The 25,419-nt window shown below is 48.2% G+C and overlaps 1 protein-coding gene across 3 annotated transcripts in view; it reads right to left on the reverse strand.

The window, feature by feature from the left end:
• robo3 (roundabout, axon guidance receptor, homolog 3 (Drosophila)) overlaps positions 1–23,844 on the reverse strand; it is a 149,010-nt gene extending 125,166 nt beyond the window's left edge. For all 3 annotated transcript variants that reach the window (XM_056285342.1, XM_056285341.1, XM_056285343.1), the window contains exon 1: positions 23,200–23,844. In XM_056285342.1, the coding sequence (XP_056141317.1) occupies positions 23,200–23,263 (64 nt within the window). In that variant the 5' untranslated portion in view covers positions 23,264–23,844. The remainder of the gene's footprint in view (positions 1–23,199) is intronic.
• Positions 23,845–25,419: the final 1,575 nt, after the last annotated feature.

The raw sequence follows: 25,419 nt of genomic DNA on the forward strand, positions 1-25,419 counted from the left end.
ATTACTTTTTTTTTCCTCCAAGATTTTCTTATACTTGGAGAAATCTCACAGCTGAAACTTTGTTTGTTTTTTGTCTCCTTTATTCAGATTGAAAGATACTTTGCCATCACTTGATTTGTTAAGTGAGTTTCGGGTCCCTCAGCTCATGATCATTTATTAAAAGCCAGTTGAAGGCTCATTCACTGCACATTTTATTTGCAATCAATTCAACTGAAATATCTTTTTCTCAAAAATATTGCTTTTTTTTTTTTTGCCTTGAAGAGCTGTCTGTCAACCTGTTTGTTCAACAAGGACAGAATAATCAGGTCCTTGAACATTTGAAACCCAGCTGTCATTCAGCTGCATGTCAATTTTGGATCTAAGAAGAAATTCAAGTGTGCTGTTTGGGTGTATGTCAAAAAAATGTCTCATTCCGGCACCCAGGTAGAGTAGCGGTCCATTCCGTTGCCTACCAACAGGGGGCTCTCCGGTTCGAATCCCCGTGTTACCTCCGGCTTGGTCGGGTGCCCCTACAGACATAATTGGCCGTGTCTGCGGGCAGGAAGCCGGATGTGTGTATGTGTCCTGGTCACTGCACTAGCGCCTCCTCTGGTCGGTCGGGGCGCCTGTGCAGGGGGAAGGGGGCACTGGGGGGGAATAGCCTGATCCTCCCACGCGCTACGTCCCCCTGGTGAAACTCCTCACTGTCAGGTGAAAAAAAGTGGCTGGTGACTCCACATGTTTCGGAGGAGACATGTGGTAGTCTGCAGCCCTCCCCGGATCAGCGGAGGGGGAGGGGGTGGAGCGGAGACCGGGACGGCTCGGAAGTGTGGGGTAATTGGACAGGTACAATTAGGGAAAAAAAAGGGGGAGAAAAAAAAAAGTCTCATTCCCCACTACTGAACATACAAATATACAAATATTCTACATTCCAACCTATAACAGACTTCTCTTGTGACTGTATAGATCTAATTGCTGGAAGGTGGTGCCAATTAGTGCCATCACGTGTTGATCAATTTGTACAAACCCTAATATTTACCTTGGCAATAATGCGAGATAATCACCCAGATTTTTATATTCTTTTATTTTAGAAATCATCTAATGGCTCATCTAAGCAGCTTTTGCATCCTGGCTGGACAGGGGTGTCACTATGGCGAGTAGGACCGAGTCTTTAAGAGCTGGCTCATAAATTTTACAAGCCAAGCTGCTCTGAGCAAGCCATGTGGAAATGTTAAGCACAGGCTTTTAAAGGGGAAGCGACCACCGTGTAAGAGTGAGCTAAATATTGCCAAGAGGTCTCCAAAGCGAAATAACACACAAGATCAGCTGTTAAATATGATATTCATGGGTAACCTCATAGCTTGGCCCACACTGAATGAACTCCATTTACAGTCCTCTGTGACCACAGATGGAATATTTTGCCCCACATTTTCTATGCAGCATTATGCAAAATGGATAGAAAACGACAGCAAAGATTACAGTAATCACAGATGAGCTGGATCATGAGGTCTAGATCAAAGCTGATTGCCTTGACATAACGTGAAGCTGATCTGAGCATAAAAATGAAGGCCCTTGTACATAGGAGCCTTGGAGGTCGGATTTCATGTTTAGTATACATTGGGAGTTGACCTTTAAAGTGGCAGATATCCAACTCAAATTGGTGGTAAGTTATGCCACATGTAAGAGGCTAAAAAACATTGAACTAAAATCAGGGTTGGACTCATTTGGACGCTGGAGTATAAATAACAAAGGTGTCTTGTGGGTATGCCAGCATCCTCTGAGGGCCTATTAGAGCCTGCCTTCGGTTTGGAAGGGCAGGATAGCGGCATCAACAAAGCTGTATGAGAGCTAACCAGACAACCTTCCATGAAGAAGGTGAAGGCGGGCGTTCGGGTAGTGTAGCGGTCTATTCCGTTGCCCACCAACACGGGGATCGCCAGTTCGAATCCCCGTGTTACCTCCGGCTTGGTCGGGCGTCCCTACAGACACAATTGGCCGTGTCTGCGGATGGGAAGCCGGATGTGGGTATGTGTCCTGGTCGCCGCACCAGCGCCTCCTCTGGTCGGTCGGGGCGCCTGTTCAGGGGGGAGGGGGAACTGGGGGGAATAGCGTGATCCTTCCACGCGCTACGTCCCCCCTGGTGAAACTCCTCACTGTCAGGTGAAAGGAAGCGGCTGGTGACTCCACATGTATGGGAGGAGACATGTGGTGGTCTGCAGCCCTCCCTGAATCGGCAGAGGGGGTGGAGCAGCGACTGGGACGGCTCAGTAGAGTGGGGTAGTTGGCTAAGTACAATTGGGGAGAAAAAAAAGAAAAGAAGGTGCAGGCATTAAGCTTCTGAGCGTCAAATAGTGCTGAAAATGATGATATTCATAAATTTGGGGGATCGCTTCTTGAATTTATATCTCCTATGCTTTGCTCGATGGTGTGTGTGTGTGTTTATTCACAGTGAAAACACATGATCAATTACTGATAATGATATCTAGCCATTAACAGTGATAGCGTGTTAGTGATACCAAACCGTTTATCAAGGCACCATTTGTCTTTGGACGTCATCCTTTGGTTGCTAATCCATCAGAGGAAATTGCGAGCAATATTATAATTTCCTCTCGGCATAAAATATTGCATGCTTACCTGGTTAATCCAAAATGGCATTTAAGGATGAATTAATAAGGCTCGGGTGGTGTATTCTGCACGAGGATTATTTCTGAAAAGCACGACAATCACCAACGGTTGAATACTTATACAAACACAGTGAATTACTGTCAAACAACTTCAAAGTCTTGTGAACTGGGGGAAAAGGGAGGAGAAAGTGGAGCCTGGGAGGGGGACCGAAAAATAGCATACAAGGCAAAAGAGAACAAGTGCAAGAACGTATTAAAGAAACTAATCAAAGAAGAAGAAAAAAAGCCTATGGGAGCACAAACTCCTGTTGCAATGTCCTTTCTATGATGGAGGATGGGGAACTGCTGAAGCAGAACTTTTCTCATCTATAAATTGAGCAAGGGGCTTGGTCCATTCTGCCGGCATAAAACAAGGCCAGAGTGCAGACTCTGCCGACTATCCAGTGTGAATTGCTTCCCACCCTGCCAACTCCCCATCTTATTTCACCAAAAACACCAAGCGGGCTTTCATCCCTAAGCAGATTTACGGCCTCTGGTGTGGCAGGAGAAAGCATCAGCATCACCCAACAAGTCCCGTAAATCACTTAAGTACTCCGCTGACTGACCGACATTCAAAGTGAAAGGAGGAGGGGAGATGACAGGCTATTTGCATGCGAGGTCACAGGGGCTGAACTAGCTTAAGCGTACGATAAAGCTGCCGTTTTGGCTAAACATTCTACAGATCGTAACAAATGTCTCATATGCACAAAGTAGAGAGTCTGAGATGAGAGAAGACAGAAACCCTCGAAATAAAGTTCCTGAAGGAGAGGTCCCACTTTACTGTTGAATTCTCGAACATTGTCTGACATGAAAACATGTACGGTTCCATCGCACAGCCCCAGGAGCTAATCCCCAGTGAGAGGCCAGAGGTCATATTCACAACTGCCATCTTCATACATGTTATTAGGGATGTGTCAAAGCTACTACAGCTACAGAAGAAGCCCTGATAGTCGTCCACAGATAACGGGGGGGGGAAACAAAAATCAATTTAAAGTGGTTATCCTGAATTTCTCCAGTTTTGGTGGATTTGGCATCATCTGTTGGTCACAATTGTTTGCTTTCATACCACAAATCCCAGAGTTCCATTTGAAATTAATGTGACCCTTAACACGCAGAGAGCGTTCTCGAGCAGGTCACCATTGTCGACAGCCACAGATTTTGGTGTAACAAAATCTCTTTTACTGTAAAAACCGCAAGACAGTCTAGCGGTAGCATGCATATTTTGGAGGAAGAAGGCTGATAAACAAAGTCATCTGAATTGGTAATAGTTACCAACATACTGAGCCATATCACCCATCCATCCATCATCCAAACCGCTTATCCTGCTCCCAGGGTTGTGGGGATGCTGGAGCCTATCCCAGCAGTCATTGGGCAGCAGGCGGGGACACATCCTCGACAGGCCGCCTCCCCATCACAGGGCCTCAGCCATATCGGACATTTAAATAAACCTAATTAAACAGCGGATAATGTTTAGCATTGTATTTTAGCACCTATTGCTTGCTCTTCCACATTCAACATGCACGTCCCTTCTCCTTCTTTTCCTTTTGTGGCAGACTTTATGCATTCCCTTGTGCCATTACACTTGAGACTCTACCAGAACCAATGAAAACTAGCATATAGAAGTGCAATTACACGACTGATGTCCAGTGGGAAAAGATATTAAAAAAAAAGGCATTTCTAACATAAAAAAGGATTATATCTTTAAGTGTAGCCAAAGTTGCTAGCAAGTAGCACAGTGTCTAACCCGTTACAATCAACTACACGTACCATCCATTTTTTACTACTTGTTCGACTGCTTGTACAGTATTAAGCTCAACACAAATCCTCACACCTACACTTAGCAAGTGACTATTGAAACTTCAACTTGCCGTCTGTCCCCAAGCCAGCTCATATAAATCTGTGTCGGGACACGTAAGATCAAGAATGACGGGGGGCATGGTGGCCCAGTGGCTAGCACTGTCGCCTCACAGCAAGAAGGTCCTGGGTTCCATCCCCGGGGTTGTCCAACCTCGGGGATCACCCCAGGTCGTCCTCTGTGTGGAGTTTGCATGTTCTCCCCATGTCTGCGGTGGGTTTTCTCCGGGTGCTCCGGCCCCCCCCCATCAAAAAGTTAGGGTTAATACTCCTGTCGGTGCCCCTGACCGAGACATGGTAAGACCACCTGGAGTTGGTCCCCGGGCTCTGCACGGCGGCTGCCCACTGCTCCTAGCTACACAGCTAGGATGGGTTAAATGCAGAGAAGAATTGCTCCATTGGGATTAATAAAGTATGTATAAAGAATATCAAGTTATAAATTATATCAAAATAAAAAATAAAGAAAGAGACAATATTCGATAAGGGGATATAACATGGGAGGCACCTTGGGCTCTGCAAACTGTGTGCCATCGAGACACAGTGAAAAACGTCTTTCGCCTCAACCTGAAAAACCTGGAGATAAAGAAAACTAAATACGGCAAGCCTGCCTTGTGCTGGCTCGTCGAAAAGCAAAGATTAAGCCGTGCTCTGTCTTAACAACTGAAATTAAGGCTAAACTGAGCCCCCCACTATTATATACTCTCAAGATAAACCCCATCCCTTTACCCAACCTCTCTCAAAAAGTACTTTGAAAATCCAGAGGAAGAAGGGTCCTTTCAAACAGATTTTCTAGTACAATAGTGATTACAGGACCAGCCACTGGTGAATTAAGAAAAGCTTTCTAATCTCCACAGAAGTGAGAGGGGTAGAGAGGGCAGAAGATGATCAAAGAAAATGAACATACTTTCATATTCCTCTTCTGACAGTCACCTCATCTGCAATTCTTTTTAGTATGCCTGGCCTCTCTAAAACAGAATCTGTTGTTTTATGGCTCTGTTGCCTCCTTCTGCCTTTCCCTATTTTTTTGCCAAGGCCAGGGGATTGATTTGCAAATGGACATTCAAAGTTAAATCGGCAGTGGCAAGGGAGGCAGGCTGGAGTGTTCTCTCTGCAGCCTCCTACCCTTTGACCCTGCGGTGACAACAAAATTAGTCAATTGCATGAGAATACAACGTGCAAGCCGTAAAGCTAAGACCTCCTTAACTGAGGCTCTGTTGGTATTAAGCATTTAAATGGGCAGGGTCAACTTTCCAAAAGGAAATTGGGTGTTTTTATCGTGTCTCTTGTGGGGCCATCAACAGTTTCATGGCCAGGAGCTACGTTTATTTCTCTCTTCCTTCTTTTGAATAGCAAGGGAGGTCACAGAAAGAAGGAAAAGGAGACCAAACTCCCCAACCAGTTTGAAAAGAGGGGGGGGGGGGGAGAAAAAAAATACATCTTTCACTTACCGCTGTTTCTGACAGCATCAGAGAAAGAATGGCTGTTAGTTTGACAAAGCAGATCAAATGGTTCCTCGTTAAATGTTTGGGCAAACTGGCAAACCAGAGGCAGTTGGCCGTAGTTAAAGAGCAAACAGCAGCTTTTTGCTTTCTGGTGCAACAGGATACGCTCAAGAACAGCAGACCAATATTCCAAAAAATATAGCACCTTCTGGTAAAACGTGGTTGAGGGAGTCCAGAGCCGATTGAAGCTTTGATTTAGTTCCAAGTAAAGAAATGACCTCGGGGGTCAACAAAACAAGTCCTTTTACATTGAAATTTTCAGGAGTGACTGCTTTCTAAAGAATCACCCTCTGCTGAATGTATTACTCGTGTAATTTCTGCAACCATTTTTAGTTTGTTGAGCCAACAGAGTTGACTTCTGCAAGGCATCATAGTCTATCGCTGTAGATACTGCGGAGGCTATTCTAAACAAGCTATACTCATTACTCAGAAGAACTTGGGCCCAGTTTACACCTGGCATTAACATGTACCTTGGGTGATGTGATCACAAGTGGACAGCACTAAGTACAGCTGTGAATGCACCCAAGACACATTGAGGACACACTGAGATCCGATTGGTCGGACCACATTCGGAGGCGGTGTGGGCCACATATGGCCAGATTCTTTTAGCAGTGTGTACGTGAATGTGTCCTGGGCCACACTTGAAGGACCATCTACTCAACTGACAGACTCCCTGCACCTCCCTACCTACCCGCCCTCCTCTCATTGAAAATTGATTACTTACACGCGTCCCCACCTGAAAAGGCCAAGTAACTGTGTGTGCAATGGTGATTTTATCTGCTGCTAACAAGACATCTACTGCAGACATAAAGTAGGCTACTTTTGCCAAATTTACAAGAAGACCCTAATCGTCTTTTCAGACGGGGAGCGATTGATGAGCCTAATTCTTTTTTTTTCTCCTTTTTCCCCCTTTTTCTCCCCAATTGTACCAATCCAATTACCCCACTCTTCTGAGCCGACCAGGTCGCTGCTCCACCCCCTCTGCCAAGCCGGGGAGGGCTGCAGACTACCACATGCCTCCTCTGATACATGTGGAGTCACCAGCCGCTTCTTTGCACCTGACAGTGAGGAGTTTCGCCAGGGGGACATAGCACGTGGGAGAATCACACTATCCCCCCCCCCGAACATGCACCCCGACCGACCAGAGGAGGTGCTAGTGCAACGACCAGGACACATACCCACATCCGGCTTCCCACCCGCCCACATGACCAATTGTGTCTGTAGGGACGCCCGACCAAGCCGGAGACAACACAGGGATTTGAACCACCGAGTCCCATGTTGGTAGGCAATGGAATAGACCGCCACGCCACCCGGACGCCCGTGGAGACACATTCTAATGCCGGGTGTGAATTGACCTGACATACTTAGAGCTGTCCACTTGTGGTCAGATCATCCAAAACACATGTTAATGCCAGGTGTAAACAGGGCCACAGGCTCGATAACTAGAAAAGCTCGGAAAACTCACCTTCTTAAAAGCTTAAACGCCAAGAGCCTTGCATCCTTCAAATGATCACAAATCCTACCAAGAGTTGTCGCCTCAAATTCCAGGAGTCAGCCAGTAATAAATGCTGGTTTTCTGCACTGACACCTTTGGGGGGTTCTGAGAAGCTTAAGAAAAATATGGAGCAGTAAAGTAACTGCATGTGACTACGAGATGCTTATTCTCAACTCAAGTTTGTTCTATTTGATGAAAGCAGGAGGAGACAAAGAGCAAATAGAGAGGGGGGGGTGGAGAGGTGGATGAAAGAGGAGAAACAACTGCCCATGGCGAAATCAAATCGGTGCCTAACAAGTAACAAAAGACACCGGAGAAAAGGGCCACCTGGAAATTTACTCCACCCTGGTGTATTTCACAAAGGGATGTATGCTCCCATCTGTCTCTCGGTGATTTACAGTTGTGCTTGCCACAAGAAAGTCCCTTTATGAGGGACATCAATGACAGTGTTTCTCTTGCCCACTCAGTCAGGGGTATTCCTGAAGGGATCCGGACTTACTATATGTCTGGCTGCGTGTGGCCTGCAACAACAGAGGAAATGCCATTGGCTTCCTGTCCCACAGCAACAACCCACAGTAATAGTATATTCTAGGGTTGGTTCCTTCTATTCACTCTCTCGCTCTCTCTCTCTCTCTCTCTCTCTCTCTCTCTCTCTCTCTCTCTCTCTCTCTCTCTCTCTCTCTCTCTCTCACACACACACAAGCAAGCCAACTGCTATCAGCTCATATCTGTCTGACCACATAGGTCACATACCACACCGAGAGGAAACGGTTGCAACAGAAACTTCCTAAACATTCTGAAGGACCCAATCTATAACTCAGCTAGTAAAGATAAGACTACCCTCGCGTTCGTAGTGCCAAATTAACCATTTCTTGATATCGCCAAGAAGACTATCTGACAAAATTGGAAAACCCGAAAACAACTCACCATCTACAGTGGTTAAATCTTTTAACAGAACGGGTTACACTGGAACGTGTTCACTGGCTTATGAAGGTCAGTGGGAGCAAGAGGGAATACATGTGTGAACGAGAGGGAGGACAGTGGAATGGTGAGGATGCAAGGAGTAGAGGTGATGAAGGCATTTGAGTTGAAATACTTGGGGTCAACTGTCCAAAGTAACAGGGAGTGCAGGAGAGAGGTGAAGAAGAGAGTGCAGGCAGGGTGGAGTGGGTGGAGAAGAGTGTCAGGAGTGATTTGCGACAGAAGGCTACCAGCAAGAGTTAAAGGGAAGGTTTACAAGATGGTGGTGAGACCAGCTATGTTATATGGTTTGGAGACAGTGGCACTGATGAAAAGACAGGAGGAGGAGCTGGAGGTGGCAGAGATGAAGATGATAAGATTTTCATTGGGAGTGATGAAGAAGGACAGGATTAGGAAGGAGTATATTAGAGGGACAGCTCAGGTTGGACGGTTTGGAGACAAAGCAAGAGAGACAAGATTGAGATGGTTTGGACATGTGTGGAGGAGAGATGCTGGGTATACTGGGAGAAGGATGGTGAATATGGAGCTGCCAGGGAAGAGGAGAAGAGGAAGGCCAAAGAGGAGGTTTATGGATGTGGTGAGGGAGGACAGAGGAAGATGCAGAGGACAGGAAGAGATGGAAACAGATGATTCGCTGTGGCGACCCCTAACGGGAGCAGCCGAAAGTAGTAGCAGTAGTAGTAGTAGTAGTAGTAGTAGTAGTGGTAGTAGTAGTAGTAGTAGTAGCAGTAGTAGTAGTAGCAGTAGTAGTAGTAGGTTACACTGGAACAAAACTCGGCCTTAAAAAAACAAAAACAAAACAAACACACAATCTGAACAATTCAGTGAAAATTATTCAAAACTTCTTAAATCTCTTGACTTGCCGGTGAGCTGGTGCCACAATAAGCACAAACAAACAACACTCATGAACGTTCACATACATACGCCAACACACACAGCATCACACATACATGCGGTCTGCAAACACACTCTTTAGAGGCAGACATACAAGCGGAAACACACAGACAAAAACACACATGGAAACTGTTTTTCTCATCCCCCCACTCATTTTTTCCCCCTATATTTTCTAACGACCGTCCTTTTTTTCCTTCTATTACTGCTGCCACAAACACCATCATTCATTCATTCATCATCAGCCACTTCTCCGGGGTCGGGTCGTGGTGGCAGAAAGCTAAGTAGGGCCCTCCAGACGTCCCTCTCCCCAGCAACGCCCTCCAGCTCCTCCTGAGGGACCCCAAGGCCTTCCCAGGCCAGATTGGACATGTAATCCCTCCATCGAGTTTTGGCTCTACCCCGGGGTCTCCTCTCAGTTGTCCGTGCCCAGTAAACCTCCAAAGGAAGGTGCTCAGATGCCCGAACCATCTCAACTGGCTCCTTTCGATGCGAAGGAGCAGCAGGTCTACCCCCGAGCTCCCTCCGGATGTCCGAGCTCCTCCCCCTATCTCTAAGGCTGAGCCCAGACACCCTACGGAGGAAACTCATTTCAGCCGCTTGTATCCTCGATCTCACCCTTTTGGTCACTACCCAAAGCTCATGACCATAGGTGAGGGTTGGAACAAAGACTGGCTGGTAAATTGAGAGTGTTGCCTTTCGGCTCAGCTCCTTCTTCACCACAACGGTCCAGTACAACGTCCACATTACTGCTGATGCTGCACCAACCCACCTGTCAATCTCCCGCTCCATCCTACCCTCACTCGTGAACAAGAGCTCGAGATACTTGAACTCCTTCACTTGAGGCAACAACTCATCCCCAACCCGGAGGGAGCAGTCCACCATTTTCCGGTAGGGAACCATGGCCTCAGACTTGGAGGTGCTGACTCTCATCCCGGCCGTCTAACACACAGCTGCAAACCGCCCCAGAGCGTGGTGGAGGTCGCGTTCCGATGACGCCAACAAAACCACATCAAATATTATCAATGACTCAAATACTTGTATGGCTGAACCCGCTGCACACAGCTGCTTCCCCATCATCTCCATGCAGATCTACAGTCCATCTCTCTATTTCTATATTCTACATGCTGTTAACCTGCGTCCACCCCGACCTTCCTATCTGCATGTCATTCCCGTGTCTTTGTTGTCGAAATGAAACGAAGGACCCATTTCTATTTCATACTGAAAACTGGTTGATCTAGTCCTTGCTTCAAGGGTAAGTTTTCGGTCAAACTTTGAGGTTTGACGCTATTGTAAAAGGACTAAATTTGGACGTAAACAAGGTCTACAAGTTCAGCGGTTAAAGATTTTGACAGAACATACTAAATGGGCAATTTTAATATTTCATTTTGTCTCCCCACAATGGAATTCATTACTGAATTCTGACGCAGCGAGACAATTTCTAGCTTAAACAGCACAGTGTTTGGACAGCCTTGCCTGATTGTACTAAATTTAATTTGCTCCCATTACATATTCACCATTACATTCCTGGTTAAAATGCAGCTGGAGAACAGGCTCGTCTGTACTCACAATGCATGTGACACATTCATTCTTATATCTGCCCAGAATAAGCTCGTTATAAAGAATAACAGGTACATAATGGCGGGAAGACAAGTGTACATTTTAGTACCAATACATTGTGTCATGTCTTCGCGCGTGACAATGTTCAAATGACACATATTTATGGAAAACTCCAACACATGCATCGTGGTTTATGATGACCACGGCTCAAAATGGGAGTTTATCCTGGCTCCTGTTCCTCAGTAAAATAATAGCATGTACATTTAAGAACGTGAAATGGGGCGTCTGGGTAGCGTGGCGGTCTACTCCGTTGCCTACCAACACAGGGATCGTCGGTTCGAATCCCCGTGTTACCTCCGGCTTGGTCGGGTGTTCCCTACAGACACAATTGGCCGTGTCTGCGGATAGGAAGCCGGATGTGGGTATGTGTCCCGGTTGCTGCACTAGCGCCTCCTCTGGTCGGTCAGGGCACCTGTTCGGGGGTGGGGACGGGGGGGAATAGCGTGATCCTCCCACGCGCTACGTCCCCCTGGTGAAACTCCTCACTGTCAGGTGAAAAGAAGCAGCTGGCGACTCCACATGTATCGGAGGAGGCATGCCCTCCCCGGATAGGCAGAGGGGGTGGAGCAGCAACCGGGATAGCTCGGAAGAGTGGGGTAGTCCACGGACTTCTGGTTTCTACTGCAGCGGTCATACCAGTTTCCTGTTTGTTGGCGTGTGCTGTTGACAACGGCATGTTTTTCGCGATGCCTGCAAGATTCACCATGGACAAACGTCAACCACATGCACACAACTGTCCACAAACCTCCACCTGCTCCTACCAGCAAACGGTGAAAAGTTTCAAGTTGTACACACCAAGTTATGTCCACAACTATGAGGAGACTCATCCTCATAATGGTTGATAATTGTGGATAACAACCTGCTGCAGTAGAAACCGGAAGTCAGTGGACTACAGTCATGCACAGAGTCGATCAGGGAGGGGAAAAATAAAGAAGGCGAAATGGTGGCGAAACTTCAGGAAAGTGAGCGGCAGGTGCACACCCCAAGTTGCAGCAAGTTCCCCTTTACGCTTTTTTCTTCTCTTTCTTCCCCAAAAGTTACTTTTAGAGGAGACGCTTTAATTGCCCGCATGTCCAAATCACATCTCGTTTGGAGACTCTGCTCCTCTGAAACGTTAAGTGTACCTGTCAGCTGTCGAGCGCTCTGCTCCCGCTGACACTTTGTTCGCAAATTACTGGAGAGGAGAGGAAATAATTAACGGAGGAAGCGCTCTAAATGCCTCTTTCTCCCCGGTGTTTGTCAGCGCATGTCAATATTCCCATCCCGGGCAACAGGTATCCCGAAAGTGTCGTTTTTCAAAAAGAGCCGTCCCTGTCACTTTTAAACACAGCCATTAAATCTGTGACGGAGGCCGTCGGGATCCTTCTGCTGCAGCGCCACCTCGATATTTATTTACTACTTTATTAACCCCTGTGGGGCGATTCTTTCTCTGCATTTAACCCATTCTGGCTGTGTAGCGAGGAGCAGTGGGCGGCCGCCGTGCAGCACCCAGGGACCAACTCCAGTTCATCTTGCCGAGCCTCGGTCAGGGGCACAGACAGGAGTGTTAACCCTAACATGCATGTCTTTCTGATGGCGGGGGAAACCGGAGCACCCGGAGAAACCCCACCGCAGACACGGGGAGAACATGCAAACTCCACACAGAAAGGACCTGGGATGACCCTCAAGGTTGGACAACCCCGGGGTTCGAACCCGGCACCTTCTTGCTGTGAGACGACAGCGCTAACCACCCGCAAACACACAATTTCATAGCTGCGTCATGGTGGGGGGGGGGGGACCTACCAGGGCCCAGAAGGGAAGGGGAGGAGGGGGACCCTTGGGAAGCCCCGGAATTAAAATGTTGTTTTGCACATTTTCATTTCTGTAACTAAATTAAAGCGATGTGTCTGTAGATAGACTGCAGTTCTACAGCGTGTTTCTAGTCTACCGCCCACTCACAGTGCTTTACAATGTATGTCTGACATTCACACACTGATGGCAGAGCCTGCCACTGCAAGCCGCCAAGCCGCTCGTCAGGAGCACTTGGGGGTTCAGTGTCTTGCTCAATGACATGTCAACGTGCTCTCCGAAGGAGCCGGGGATTGAACCGGGAACCTTCCGATTACTGGACGGCCCGCTCTACCTCCTGAGCCATGCCGCCCCGCTGCCCAAGTTGTTCAATTTCTAACTAATTGGTGTCATAACTTTAGCCGAGATTGTCTCAAAACATGGGTCGAGGGACTTAAAGAAAGACGTGGAGGCTCTCTGAGGCCCCTCTCACCCCTCACAAAAGGTGCAAAATGGTTTAGTCCGCCCCTCACGAGCGTCTCTCAATGCAGCTCATCTAGTCCTGTCGCGAGCGACTGCTGATACAACGTTAAGTTAGGTTAAAACAGATTAATGATTAATGTACTGTGGTTATATATAATACACCGTATGCTAGAACTCCAAAAAGTGATGCGTGACAGACAAAAGAGGAGAGGGGCCCACAGAGACTGCTGATGTATAGGGCCCAGAATGTTGTGCTACACCCCTGCATGGACACACACACACACACACACACACAACACAACTTTCAGGTGCCAGACCCTCAGCAGCCCATTCACCCTGCAAAGGTCCCAGCGGTGATATGTGAGGGTGTGATGGGACAGCAGTATGGGTGCTGCTCTCGGCTTGGATGAAAACTGCACAACAGTCAGGTCCGCCGCTGAGGGACCATAAAGATTTGGGAGGCGAGAAGACTCGACTGTGTGTTTTCGCTAGTCTTGTCTGATGAGAGCCATGCTGTTTCCCCACACAGGTGGGGGGGGAAAGAAGTGAGGCGGCGATACCCAGCGGCTCCATGTCTGCGTTGTAGTAGATCAATGTGGAAAATATCACAAGGAAAAGAGCCCCTGAGATAAACTGGCAGCTTTTAAACTTGAACAGTGGTGCCGCCGTGACTCTGAGAAGTGGCAGGTGCCTCCCGATTCGATATCACGACGATATTCTAGTGCCAATTCAGTACATACTGCGATTTCGCAAATATCGCCATACTATAGATATCGTGAAGACTCCGTTCCATCCATCCATCCATCCATCCATCCACCCATCTATACATTATCCAAGCCGCTTATCCCAACTGGGGTCGCGGGATGCCGAGGCCTAACTGTCATAATCCAAAGAAAATGTACAACCAAACACACCTATTCTGAGCCCCCCATCCCACGTGGATATAGTTTTACACCAAACCGCTCCACAGCTTCTGTTCACTGAGTTTCTAACTTGTGATTCGGGGGGGGGGGGGATGCTACGCTATTAAAATCGTCACGGCTTCGTATTGCAATGTTGCACTCAATGCCCCCCCCACACACACACACACACACACACACACACACACACACACACACACAGACACACGCCTACTGACTAACTTAGCTGCATGAAGAAAGAGCAGTGACTCATTAACCAATAGAAATACGACAGACAGTCTGTTGATGCAGGGTTCACTGAGACCTGGGGAAGCTCTCGTAAGTTGGACTACTTTTCAGTTCAACGTGTCTCGACACAAATCATACCATGGAACATTAAATGAACACTCCATCCATCCATCCATCCATCCATCCATCCATCCATCCATTCTCCAAGCCGCTCATCCTGCTGTCAGGGTGGCGGGACGCTGGAGCCTGTCCCAGCAGCCACTGGGGCGGCGGGCGGGGAGACACCCCCAACGGGAGGAAATGATGCTGCATCTTGCAGGACACTGTTGTGTTTTCTGTCAGATTATAGTGGCTTTGGATAGCGATTCAAAGCTCTTTTTTTCAATTTTGCTACACTTTATTAATTATTAATTATATTTATTAGGCCCCGTGTGATGGTCTGGCGGCCTGTCCAGGGTGTCTCCCCACCTGCCGCCCAGTGACTGCTGGGATAGGCTGCAGCATCCCCGCCACCCTGAGAGCAGGACAAGCGGCTCGGATAATGGATGGCTGGATGGATGGATGGAGAAACACTCAGGTTCTTAGGATTTATAGTATACGTTGTCATCAGATGTCTTTACAGATCGGTTTTTTCCTACCCTAAAGCACTTCTCAATTAAACTGACTTTTAATTTGATTTTCTTTCTGCTTGTGATTGTTTGAAGTTGTTGTTCCTCTCTGATGTGAAGCTGTTTGAGCTGCATTTCACGTATGAGGGCTGCCGCGTAAATAAAAGTATCACCAGTTTTATTATTGTAATTAATATTACACTGCACAACAACCTGTTATGAAACAACAATGAGACAACCAGCCGGCGCTACAGGGAACACTCCCTACACCGCTTTATGGACCGCCGGTCATGTTTCCATTAACTCCAGGCGGAACATTTAAGTGCACTTCTTGTTCAGAACGCATTGTAAGGGCGTCCGGGTGGCGCGGCGGTCTGTTCTGTTGCTTACCAACACGGGGATCGCCAGTTCGAATCCCCGTGTTACCTCCGAGCTGGTCGGGCGTCCCTACAGACACGATTGGCCGTGTCTGCGGGTGGGAAGCCGGATGTGGGTATGTGTCCTGGTCGCTGCACTAGCGCCTCCTCTGGTCGGTTGGGGCGCCTGTTCGAGGGGGAGGGGGGAATAGCGTGATCCTCCCACGCACTATGAAACTCCTCACTGTCAGGTGAAAAGAAGCGGCTGGTGACTCCACCTGTATGGGAGGAGGCATGTGGTAGTCTGCAGCCCTCCCCGGACCAGCAGAGGGGGCGGAGCAGAGACCGGGACGGCTCAGAAGAGTGGGGCAATTGGATACAACTGGAGAGAAAAAGGGGGAACCCCCCCCCCCCCGGAATTAAGACAGCATTGTAAAGCTCTATGGGAATAAGTGCAGACACATCTGCACAGGATCTACGATGCTGCGAGACACGAGTGTGGTGGTGCAGCTTCCCCTCCCGCTCCTACATCCTAACTGTGTGTGTCACGGCACATGCATGCCAATTACTCACAAGGAAAAACACACACATACACAGAAAGACACACACAATAACCCACTCACGGGGGGGAATGCGGACGTTTCCTAGTATAGCGTTGGGCACAGCCGAACGCACACAAGGCCGGACGCCTCCCCCGGGACAGACTTGGCAGATTTGTGGACTTAGGAGTCGCACTGCGCGGCGTGTTTAATGGGGAGGCTCTGGCCCACGGTGTAAACTTGTGCATCTCGCATCTCGTTACTTTCTACGATGGGCACCTGTAAAAAGTGTCTTCGGAGCGGCGCTGTACGGCAATATTCATTGACTGGCGGCCCTGTGATGACCTGGCGGCCTGTCCAGGGTGTCCCCCCCCCCCCCCGCCGCCGCCGCCCGATGACTGCTGGGATAGGCTCCGGCATCCCCGCAACCCTGAGAGCAGGAGAAGCGGTTCGGATAATGGATGGATGTGTTTTTTCGCATCCCTCAATAATAAACAGAGATTTTTTTTTAGAGTTCTTGGACCACAAGGGCAGATCTAAAAAAAAAAAAAAACATGCAAAAAATTGGGACATGGTGTGCAAAGGCCTTTCTCTCCAGTCAACAACTACCCTGTCTGAGCTGAACTGGTGCACATAGGACCATTCTAGTCCTGTTCTATGGCACGAAAATAGCCTTTTTCCCCTGCCTTGTAAATGTCTCCCGAGAGACAATGGCCGACGCTCTCCGACAGAGACTTCTTTGTCGTCAGACAACAGGGACCCGTGGTTTGCCGCACTCCGCGTCTATTTTCGTATTGTGACCGGCGCGGAGGGGTCACCCTGCCCGAGACTACTGGAACTAATGCTCGGGGCCATCCATCTGTACACAGCTCGGGGCTCAGGCGGTTTTGGTCTCCGGCCCTCGGGCAGGCTGTGTTTTGAGACCTTTAAGGAGAGGGGACGGCTGACTTGTCCTGTCAGCACCCAATGCTAAATAGAGTTCCTCAGTGTGGTAGCTGCTCTCCGATGCCAAATGGAAATTCTTCGGTGTCCTGTCTCGTGTTTATTTTGGCACTTGGAAGTGGTTTAGGGTGGATATTAAGCAGTAACGCTGAGGAGGGGGACCAGACGCCCCCAGCCGCCACGGTGGGCGAGCTGGGAAAACGCCCCACGGTGACATTCGGAGAGGGAAAGTGATGGCGTGTTTGTTTCACGAACTGCATTATTGGTATTGTTGGAAAACGCCGACGGCTCATCAGTTATGCATCATAATGTATTTTCAAGCTGCTCGGCGACTACTCTGTGAAAGACTTTATTTTAAACTTGGTTTTTATTTCAATTTCAACAGCTTATATAACCAGATTCACAGTTTTGCCTGCTGTTTTTCTTCCAGCTGTGCCTATATGGTTTACAGATAATTTAACATAAGGCAATTAAAACAAAATAATAAAGGAAAAAATACCCTTTACTTCAGCTTGAAGTGTTAGTTGTTATGGCGACATAAATTAAAGACATGAATGATTAAAAAAGGAAAGGAGGGTCGGGGAGTTGTGTATGAATGTGTGTAGCGGTATGGTGGGTGTGTATGCATAAACAGACAAGGTGAATTGAGAAGACAGAGATGCATGTATGATACAGAGCAGTGGCGGCTGGTGCTAGAAATGTTTGGGGGGGGGGCCGCAATGTACCTTGGAGCCCCCCACCTGACAGCTGCTTTAATGTCCACACAGTCACAGAGGTATTAAGAAGGACAATGCAGCCTATAGATTTTATCAGGGTTGGTAGACGGTGGATGATTGACAGTTGAGACGAGGCATGATGGTGGGTGTGAACATGACTGACAGCCATGTGAATCGTCCAATCACATTAGATCAAAAAACATTAAAACAATACCATGTCACTGCCAGTAAAAGTGTGGGTGTCTGGAAAATCTGAAGAAACCAATCAGACAGCAGCCTCAGGTCACCTGCTCGCCACAAGTTTGAGGGCTTACATAAGGTATGGTTTGGCTGCTGCCCCTCACCCAGGAAGTATATGTATTCAGACAGGAAGTATATGTATTCAGACAGAAACCAACCAAATACCATTTGAACCAATATGTAATGCTGCTGACAGGCGCTCACAGACTGACAACACTTTTATTTCATCATTATTTGCATCATACAGCTAAATTATATTTAACATGTTTTAAGTAGATTTTCATCTCTTGACGTTTGAAGGGGGCGGCGCCCCAGCGCCCTGTACTGGCCAGCCACTGCTGATACAGAGTGTATACACGGGTCTGGAACACGTCACTGTCTCAGTATAGCCATGGCCGGGCTCCACCTTTTAATAAACCTATCTTTCTGGAGTCTCAGACAGGAGGTTATTTGTTCCATCTGAGGCGTGTTTAGTGTTGGTGCGTGCAAAGAGTGACTATTAAGCGAGAAACAGCAGGCATCGGCTTAATTTTGACATGGCTGATTTTTACCCACCAACGTCCAAGTGATAAAGCCAGAAATAACCGGCCACACTTCAAACGACAGTTGCGGTGTGAGATTATTGTTGTGGCTTCTTCGGGATGACGGGGGAGAGGACGCTCGGCTCCTCCCCCCCCCCCCTTTGCAAATGTTAATTTTAGTGGGCGCAAATTAGAGTTGGCGAGTGCCTCAACGATTAGATTAGATGAAACTATGGGACAGCTTTGGGATAGAGATGGAATCAATCTGCCGCGTGCACGGCTATCGACAGCTCGATTGATCTTTTGATAACAGATGGATAGACAGGTGGGTGAGGAGGGCTAGTGTGTATGTGTCTGTGTGTGTCTGTGTGTGTCTGTGTGTGTGTGCTTGAGCACATATGCCTGTTCTTTAAAGTGAGTACAAAGGGTGCTCTCTCTCGCTCTCTCTCCCCTTCTGGCGCTCTCTTTTTCATTCCCGGTCTCGCTCTCCACACTCTAGCTTCTGCCTTTAAACAGAAGCTGCAGAGCATGTGTGCATGCTCTGCAGAAAGAGCGTGCTCTGCAGCCAGACATCTCTCCATGTTGTCAACAAATGGACAACGGGGGGGGCGTCTGGGTAGTGTAGCGGTCTATTCCGTTGCCTACCGACACGGGGATCGCCGGTTCGAATCCCCGTGTTACCTCCGGCTCGGTCGGGCGTCCCTACAGACACAATTGGCCGTGTCTGCGGGTGGGGGGCCGGATGTGGGTGTGTGTACTGGTCGGTGCACTAGTGCCTCCTCCGGTTGGTCGGGGCACTTGTTCGGGGGGGGGGGACTGGGGGGAATAGCATGATCCTCCCACGTGCTACGCCCCCCTGGTGAAACTCCTCACTGTCAGGTGAAAAGAAGCGGCTGGTGACTCCACATGTATGGGAGGAGACACGTGGTAGTCTGCAGCCCTCCCCGGGTCGGCAGAGGGGGTGGAGCAGAGACCGGGACGGCTCGGAAGAGAGGGGTAATTGGCCTGATACAATTGGAACAAAAAGAGGGGGGGGGGGGGAAACAACCCCAAAAACAAACGGACAAGGACGAGCTCGGTGTCTGCTGGGCTGTTGTCCTCCGGTGAGTCATCCCCGTTACACCGAGACAAAGTCACTCAAATCACCGGCGAGGCAACGCCTCGAAGACCGGGGCTGCAAAGGGACAGGCACCAAAGCGTCACGAACAGCCTCCGGCAATATCGCTAATAAAACATTTCCAAGAGTCTAAAATCAAGTTAACAGTCTGCAGTGTGTATTACCACTCTCCTCTGTACTTGGTAAACAGGCAAATTGCTGCTATCGAATGACAAAAGCGCTGCGTAAGACACAGTGCAGTAATCGCTTGTTTGTTGTACAATTATAGCTACATCACATCCCAGCCAACCTCCCTTCCGCAAGGAAGTCCTGCTTTGCGCCGTCCAAGGCCAGACAGTAATTACTGAGCGGGAGGAGGGGTGGGGGTGGGGGTGGGGTGTTAAAAGGTCTGACGCAGGCTATTTGATCTGATACGACCCCGTGTGAGGACACGTTACCAGAAAACGAGACAGCTGTTTTGAAGGTCCACTTCCAATCACTCGAAAAGGGAGCGCGGCAGGGACGTGGCCTATCGACAGTCACTCGGCAGACCCGCCCGCCACCCACCGCCAGGTTGGCCGACAGGGATGACGGACAGTGACAGCATAGGTCCGAGTCGGAGCCCGGGCCCTGAAACACGACCCTGGTCCCGGGTGACAGGGCTCATCAGATGTGAGAAGGTGAGCAGGGGACTGGCAGTGGGGTATTGGATGGAGCTCGGATACTTCCGGACGGAGTTCATTTTCTCATTAACCCGGGGTTGTATTTTCTATCAACGTGACGTGTTGTATACACACTCTTCCCAAGACTCGGAATTACGTTCTTGCTTGCTTCGCCTGCCCAAAGAAGTAATTGGTACTCAGAGGGGACACTTTGATAGATGCCGAGTTGAGCCCCGGGTTCAATCAATACGGCAACCTTTAAAAGAACGAACAAAATAACCCAACTTTTCCCTGAAACAACTTTTGGACATCACAGTCTTGGGTAAGAAGAGCCGGCGTCCCATTATCTCATCCGGCCTACGGCGTGCTGCTACCGAGTGCCACTGCACATGCGCGGGTTACCGTTGCAGCTGCGGTTACTGCAAATTTGCACAAGCTACATTTGAATAAAGGTATCGGACAAATCGTCAGGACACGGGTATGTGCATAACGAGTCTACAGAACAATGGTTATACTCTTAGTTGTTGATCCGGGGTGTGCTTCTTCCCTTTTTGTTTGGTTTTATCTCTCATCAAATCAAGCTGTGACTCATCCATACACCATAGCCCCGCATCAGAGAGGCCTACACACACTGCACGGCCCACACAGCCGAGCAGCGAAACCTGCGTTTCACTCACCAGTGTCCACTTTAATGAGCGGAAAGGCCCGCAACTTCAATAAGCCCATCATGGTGTCATGGTCATGTTGTAATGTTATGGTCATATTGTAATGTTATGGTCACATTGTAATGATATGGTCATATTCTAATGTTATGGTTATATTGTAATGTTATGGTCATGTTGTAATGTTATGGTCATATTGTAATGATATGGTCATATTCTAATGTTATGGTTATATTGTAATGTTATGGTCATGTTGTAATGTTATGGTCATATTGTAATGTTATGGTTATATTGTAATGATATGGTCATATTCTAATGTTATGGTTATATTGTAATGTTATGGTCATGTTGTAATGTTATGGTCATATTGTAATGATATGGTCATATTCTAATGTTATGGTTATATTGTAATGTTATGGTCATGTTGTAATGTTATGGTCATATTGTAATGATATGGTCATATTCTAATGTTATGGTTATATTGTAATGTTATGGTCATGTTGTAATGTTATGGTCATATTGTAATGTTATGGTTATATTGTAATGTTATGGTCATGTTGTAATGTTATGGTCATGTTGTAAGTTATGGTCATATTGTAATGATATGGTCATGTTGTAATGTTATGGTCATATTGTAATGATATGGTCATATTGTAATGTTATGGTCATATTGTAATGTTATGGACATATTGTAATGTTAGGGACATAGCCTCACACATCCTGTTTCAGATTAATCATCATCATCATAATAAAAGCCATGTCCTGTTTCAGATTAATCACAATAAAATTATGGTCATATTATAATGTTATGGTCATATGTTATGGTCATAGCCTCACACGCCCTGTTTCAGATTAATTATCATTATCATCATCGTCATAGCCTCACACGCCCTGTTTCAGATTAATCATCACCATCATAATAAAAGTCACGTTCTGTTTCAGATTAATCATAACAAAATTATGGTCATATTATAATGTTATGGTCATATGTTATGGTCATAGCCTCACACGCCCTGTTTCAGACTAATCATCACCATCATCATCATAATAAAAGTCACGTCCTGTTTCAGATTAATCATAACAAAATTATGGGCATATTATAATGTTATGGTCACATGTTATGGTCATAGCCTCACATGTCCTGTTTCAGATTAATTATCATCATCATCATCGTCATGACAGTCACGCCCTGTTTCAGATTAATCATCCTCCTCCTCCTCCTCCTCATCATCATAAAAGTAAGATTAAATGACTATCCACGTATGACACCAACAAGTTTCTACACACATGTCTCGGCGACAGAGTCCATGACTGCAGTTCAGAGGCAAACTAGAGTGAAGTCTGGACAGAAGAGAAGAGAGATAACGGGCCGAACCCAAACGACCCAACATGCGGATGAGAGGAAGGATCACGCGCCTTCTCTTGGCTCACGAACCCCGCGAGACTGGCCAGGCCGCACGTGGGCTCAAACTGCGTGTCTCTAAAGAGCAGCAGGTACGACGACTCCCTCAATGCGGTGTCATCCTGTCACATATAGAAAGCACCGGCTCCATCTGCGCTAACAGCACACCCCCAAACAAACAGCACACCCCCAAACAAACAGCACACCCCCAAACAAACAGCACACCCCCAAACAAACAGCACACCCCCAAACAAACACCAGACACCCAAACACCAGACCCCCAAACAAACAGCACACCCCCAAACAAACAGCACACCCCCAAACAGCAGACCCCCAAACAGCAGACAGCAGACCCCCAAACAGCACACCCCCAAACAGCAGACCCCCAAACAAACAGCACACCCCCAAACAAACAGCACACCCCCAAACAAACAGCACACCCCCAAACAAACAGCACACCCCCAAACAGCAGACCCCCAAACAGCAGACAGCAGACCCCCAAACAGCACACCCCCAAACAGCAGACCCCCAAACAAACAGCACACCCCCAAACAAACAGCACACCCCCAAACAGCAGACCCCCAAACAGCAGACAGCAGACCCCCAAACAGCACACCCCCAAACAGTAGACCCCCAAACAGCAGACAGCAGACCCCCAAACAGCACACCCCCAAACAGCAGACCCCCAAACAAACAGCACACCCCCAAACAAACAGCACACCCCCAAACAGCAGACCCCCAAACAGCAGACCCCCAAACAAACAGCAGACCCCCAAACAGCACACCCCCAAACAGCAGACCCCCAAACAGCAGACCCCCAAACAAACAGCAGACCCCCAAACAGCAGACCCCCAGACACCAGACCTCCAAACAGCAGACCCCCAAACAAACAGCACACCCCCAAACAGCAGACCTCCAAACATCAGACCCCAAAACAAACAGCAGACCCCCAAACAGCAGACCCCCAAACAAACAGCAGACCCCCAAACAAACAGCAGACCCCCAAACAAACAGCAGACCCCCAGACAGCAGACCCCCAGATCAGCCCGTGACGCGGGCCCTGGCCACTCACCGTGTGCCAGAGTTGCGAGCGTCAGCAGACCCAGGAGGCTGAGCGCAGCCGGGCGGTGCTCCATTACCCTCGGATCGCTCCGCCAAGATAACCGTCAGAGTTTGTCGGGCCGGGCCGTCCGGTGGACCGGCTCAAGTCGTCGGGCAACGCGTTCCACTTTCCACGCAACTCGTCCGTCCCGGCAGCATCGCAGCCGCGGCAGAACCACGTCCTCAGGGCTTCAGTCGAACATGGCGGGGAAACTTTCTACCCCCCCTCCGCCGCCCGGAGCCCGGAGTCCGGAGCCCGGAGTCCGGCTGTGAGGCTCGTCCGGCGCCCCGCTTCTCTGTTGTTTTACAAAAGACGGCGATGACTCCCGGAGCCCCGAGCTGTGCGACCCTCTGGCCGGAAGTGGTCCCGGGAGACGTGCGACCGCTGTGAACCCGCGCCCACCACTCACAGACTGCCCAGCATCTTCCTCGGCGCACCTTGACGACGCTCCTCTGCCTCGCTCGCTCGCTCTCTCTCTCTCTCCTCCTCCTCTCCTCTCTCTCTCTCCTCCTCTGCCTCTCTCTCCCCTCCTCTTTCTCTCTGTCTCTCTCTGTCTCTGTCCCCCTCTCTCTCTCTCTCTCTCTTTCTCTCTCCTCCTCTGCCTCTCCTCCTCCTCCTCCGCCGCCGGTCGGACTGAGCGAGTCCCCATCCCAGGCAGCGGGTCCACCCCGCCGGCGGCCCGCCCGCATAGGGAGCAGCCGCGTAGTCTCTTAAAGGGACAGGCGCACGTTTCATACGTCACACGTCGCGCAGCGCCCTCACTCGCGCGTTCCTTTTTAATTAATTTGATTATTTTACGCTCCGTTTATGTATTTTTTTCCATTACATAGAACATTGTTATATATATATATATAAATATCTTTTAATATTTTATTTTCAGTTTTTCAGTTCTATATTCGAGACGCACGCAAATAAGATTAAAAAAATGAAGCAAAAATGAGCAGAGAAAAAAACAAAAACGACAGAAAGGAGAGAAAGGAGAGAAAAGGAGAGAAAGGAGAGAGAAAAGGAGAGAAAAGGAGAGAAAGGAGAGAAAAGGAGAGAAAGGAGAGAGAGGGGAGAGAAAGGAGAGAAAGGAGAGAAAAGGAGAGAAAGGAGAGAAAAGGAGAGAAAGGAGAGAAAGGAGAGAAAAGGAGAGAAAAGAGAGAAAAGGAGAGAAAGGAGAGAAAGGAGAGAAAAGGAGAGAAAAGAGAGAAAAGGAGAGAAAGGAGAGAAAGAAGAGAAAAGGAGAGAAAGGAGAGAGGGGAGAGAAAGGAGAGAAAGGAGAGAAAGGAGAGAAAAGGAGAGAAAATGAGAGAAAGGAGAGAAAAGGAGAGAAAAGAGAGAAAAGGAGAGAAAGGAGAGAAAGGAGAGAAAGGAGAGAAAAGGAGAGAAAGGAGAGAGAAGAGAGAAAAGGAGAGAAAAGAGAGAAAAGGAGAGAAAGAAGAGAAAAGGATAGAAGGGAGCGAAAAGGAGAGAAAGGAGAGAAAGAAGGGAAAAGGATAGAAAGGAGAGAAAAGGAGAGAAAAGGAGAGAAAGGAGAGAAAGGAGAGAAAAGGAGAGAAAAGGAGAGAAAATGAGAGAAAGGAGAGAAAAGGAGAGAAAGGAGAGAAAGGAGGAAAAGGAGAGAAAAGGAGAGAAAAGGAGAGAAAGGAGACAAAAAGGAGAGAAAGGGAGAGAAAAGGAGAGAAAGGAGACAAAAGAGAGAAAGGAGAGAAAAGGCAAGAAAGGAAGAAAAGGAGAGAAAGGAGAGAAAGGAGAGGGGAGAGAAAGGAGAGAAAATGAGAGAAAGGAGAGAGGAGAGAAAAGGAGAGAAAGGAGAGAAAGGAGAGAAAAGGAGAGAAAAGGAGAGAGGAGAGAAAAGGAGAGAAAGGAGACAAAGGAGAGAAAAGGAGAGAAAGGAGAGAAAGGAGAGAAAAGAGAGAAAGGAGAAAAAGGAGAGAAAGGAGAGAAAAGGAGAGAAAGGAGAGAAAAGGAGAGAAAAGGAGACAAAGGAGAGAAAGGAGAGAAAGGAGAGAAAAGGAGAGAAAGGAGAAAAAGGAGAGAAAAGAGGAGAGAAAAGGAGAGAAAGGAGAGAAAAGGAGAGAAAAGGAGAGGAAAGGAGAGAAAGGAGAGAAAGGAGAGAAAGCGAGCTGGCAGACATACTACACAGCTGTATACTATGTATAACCTGGTTCCCAGCAGCTGTAACAAACTGCACTCAGCTGTTAC

The sequence above is a fragment of the Lampris incognitus genome, chromosome 8 (assembly GCF_029633865.1).
Source record: "Lampris incognitus isolate fLamInc1 chromosome 8, fLamInc1.hap2, whole genome shotgun sequence".
NCBI lineage: Eukaryota > Metazoa > Chordata > Actinopteri > Lampriformes > Lampridae > Lampris > Lampris incognitus.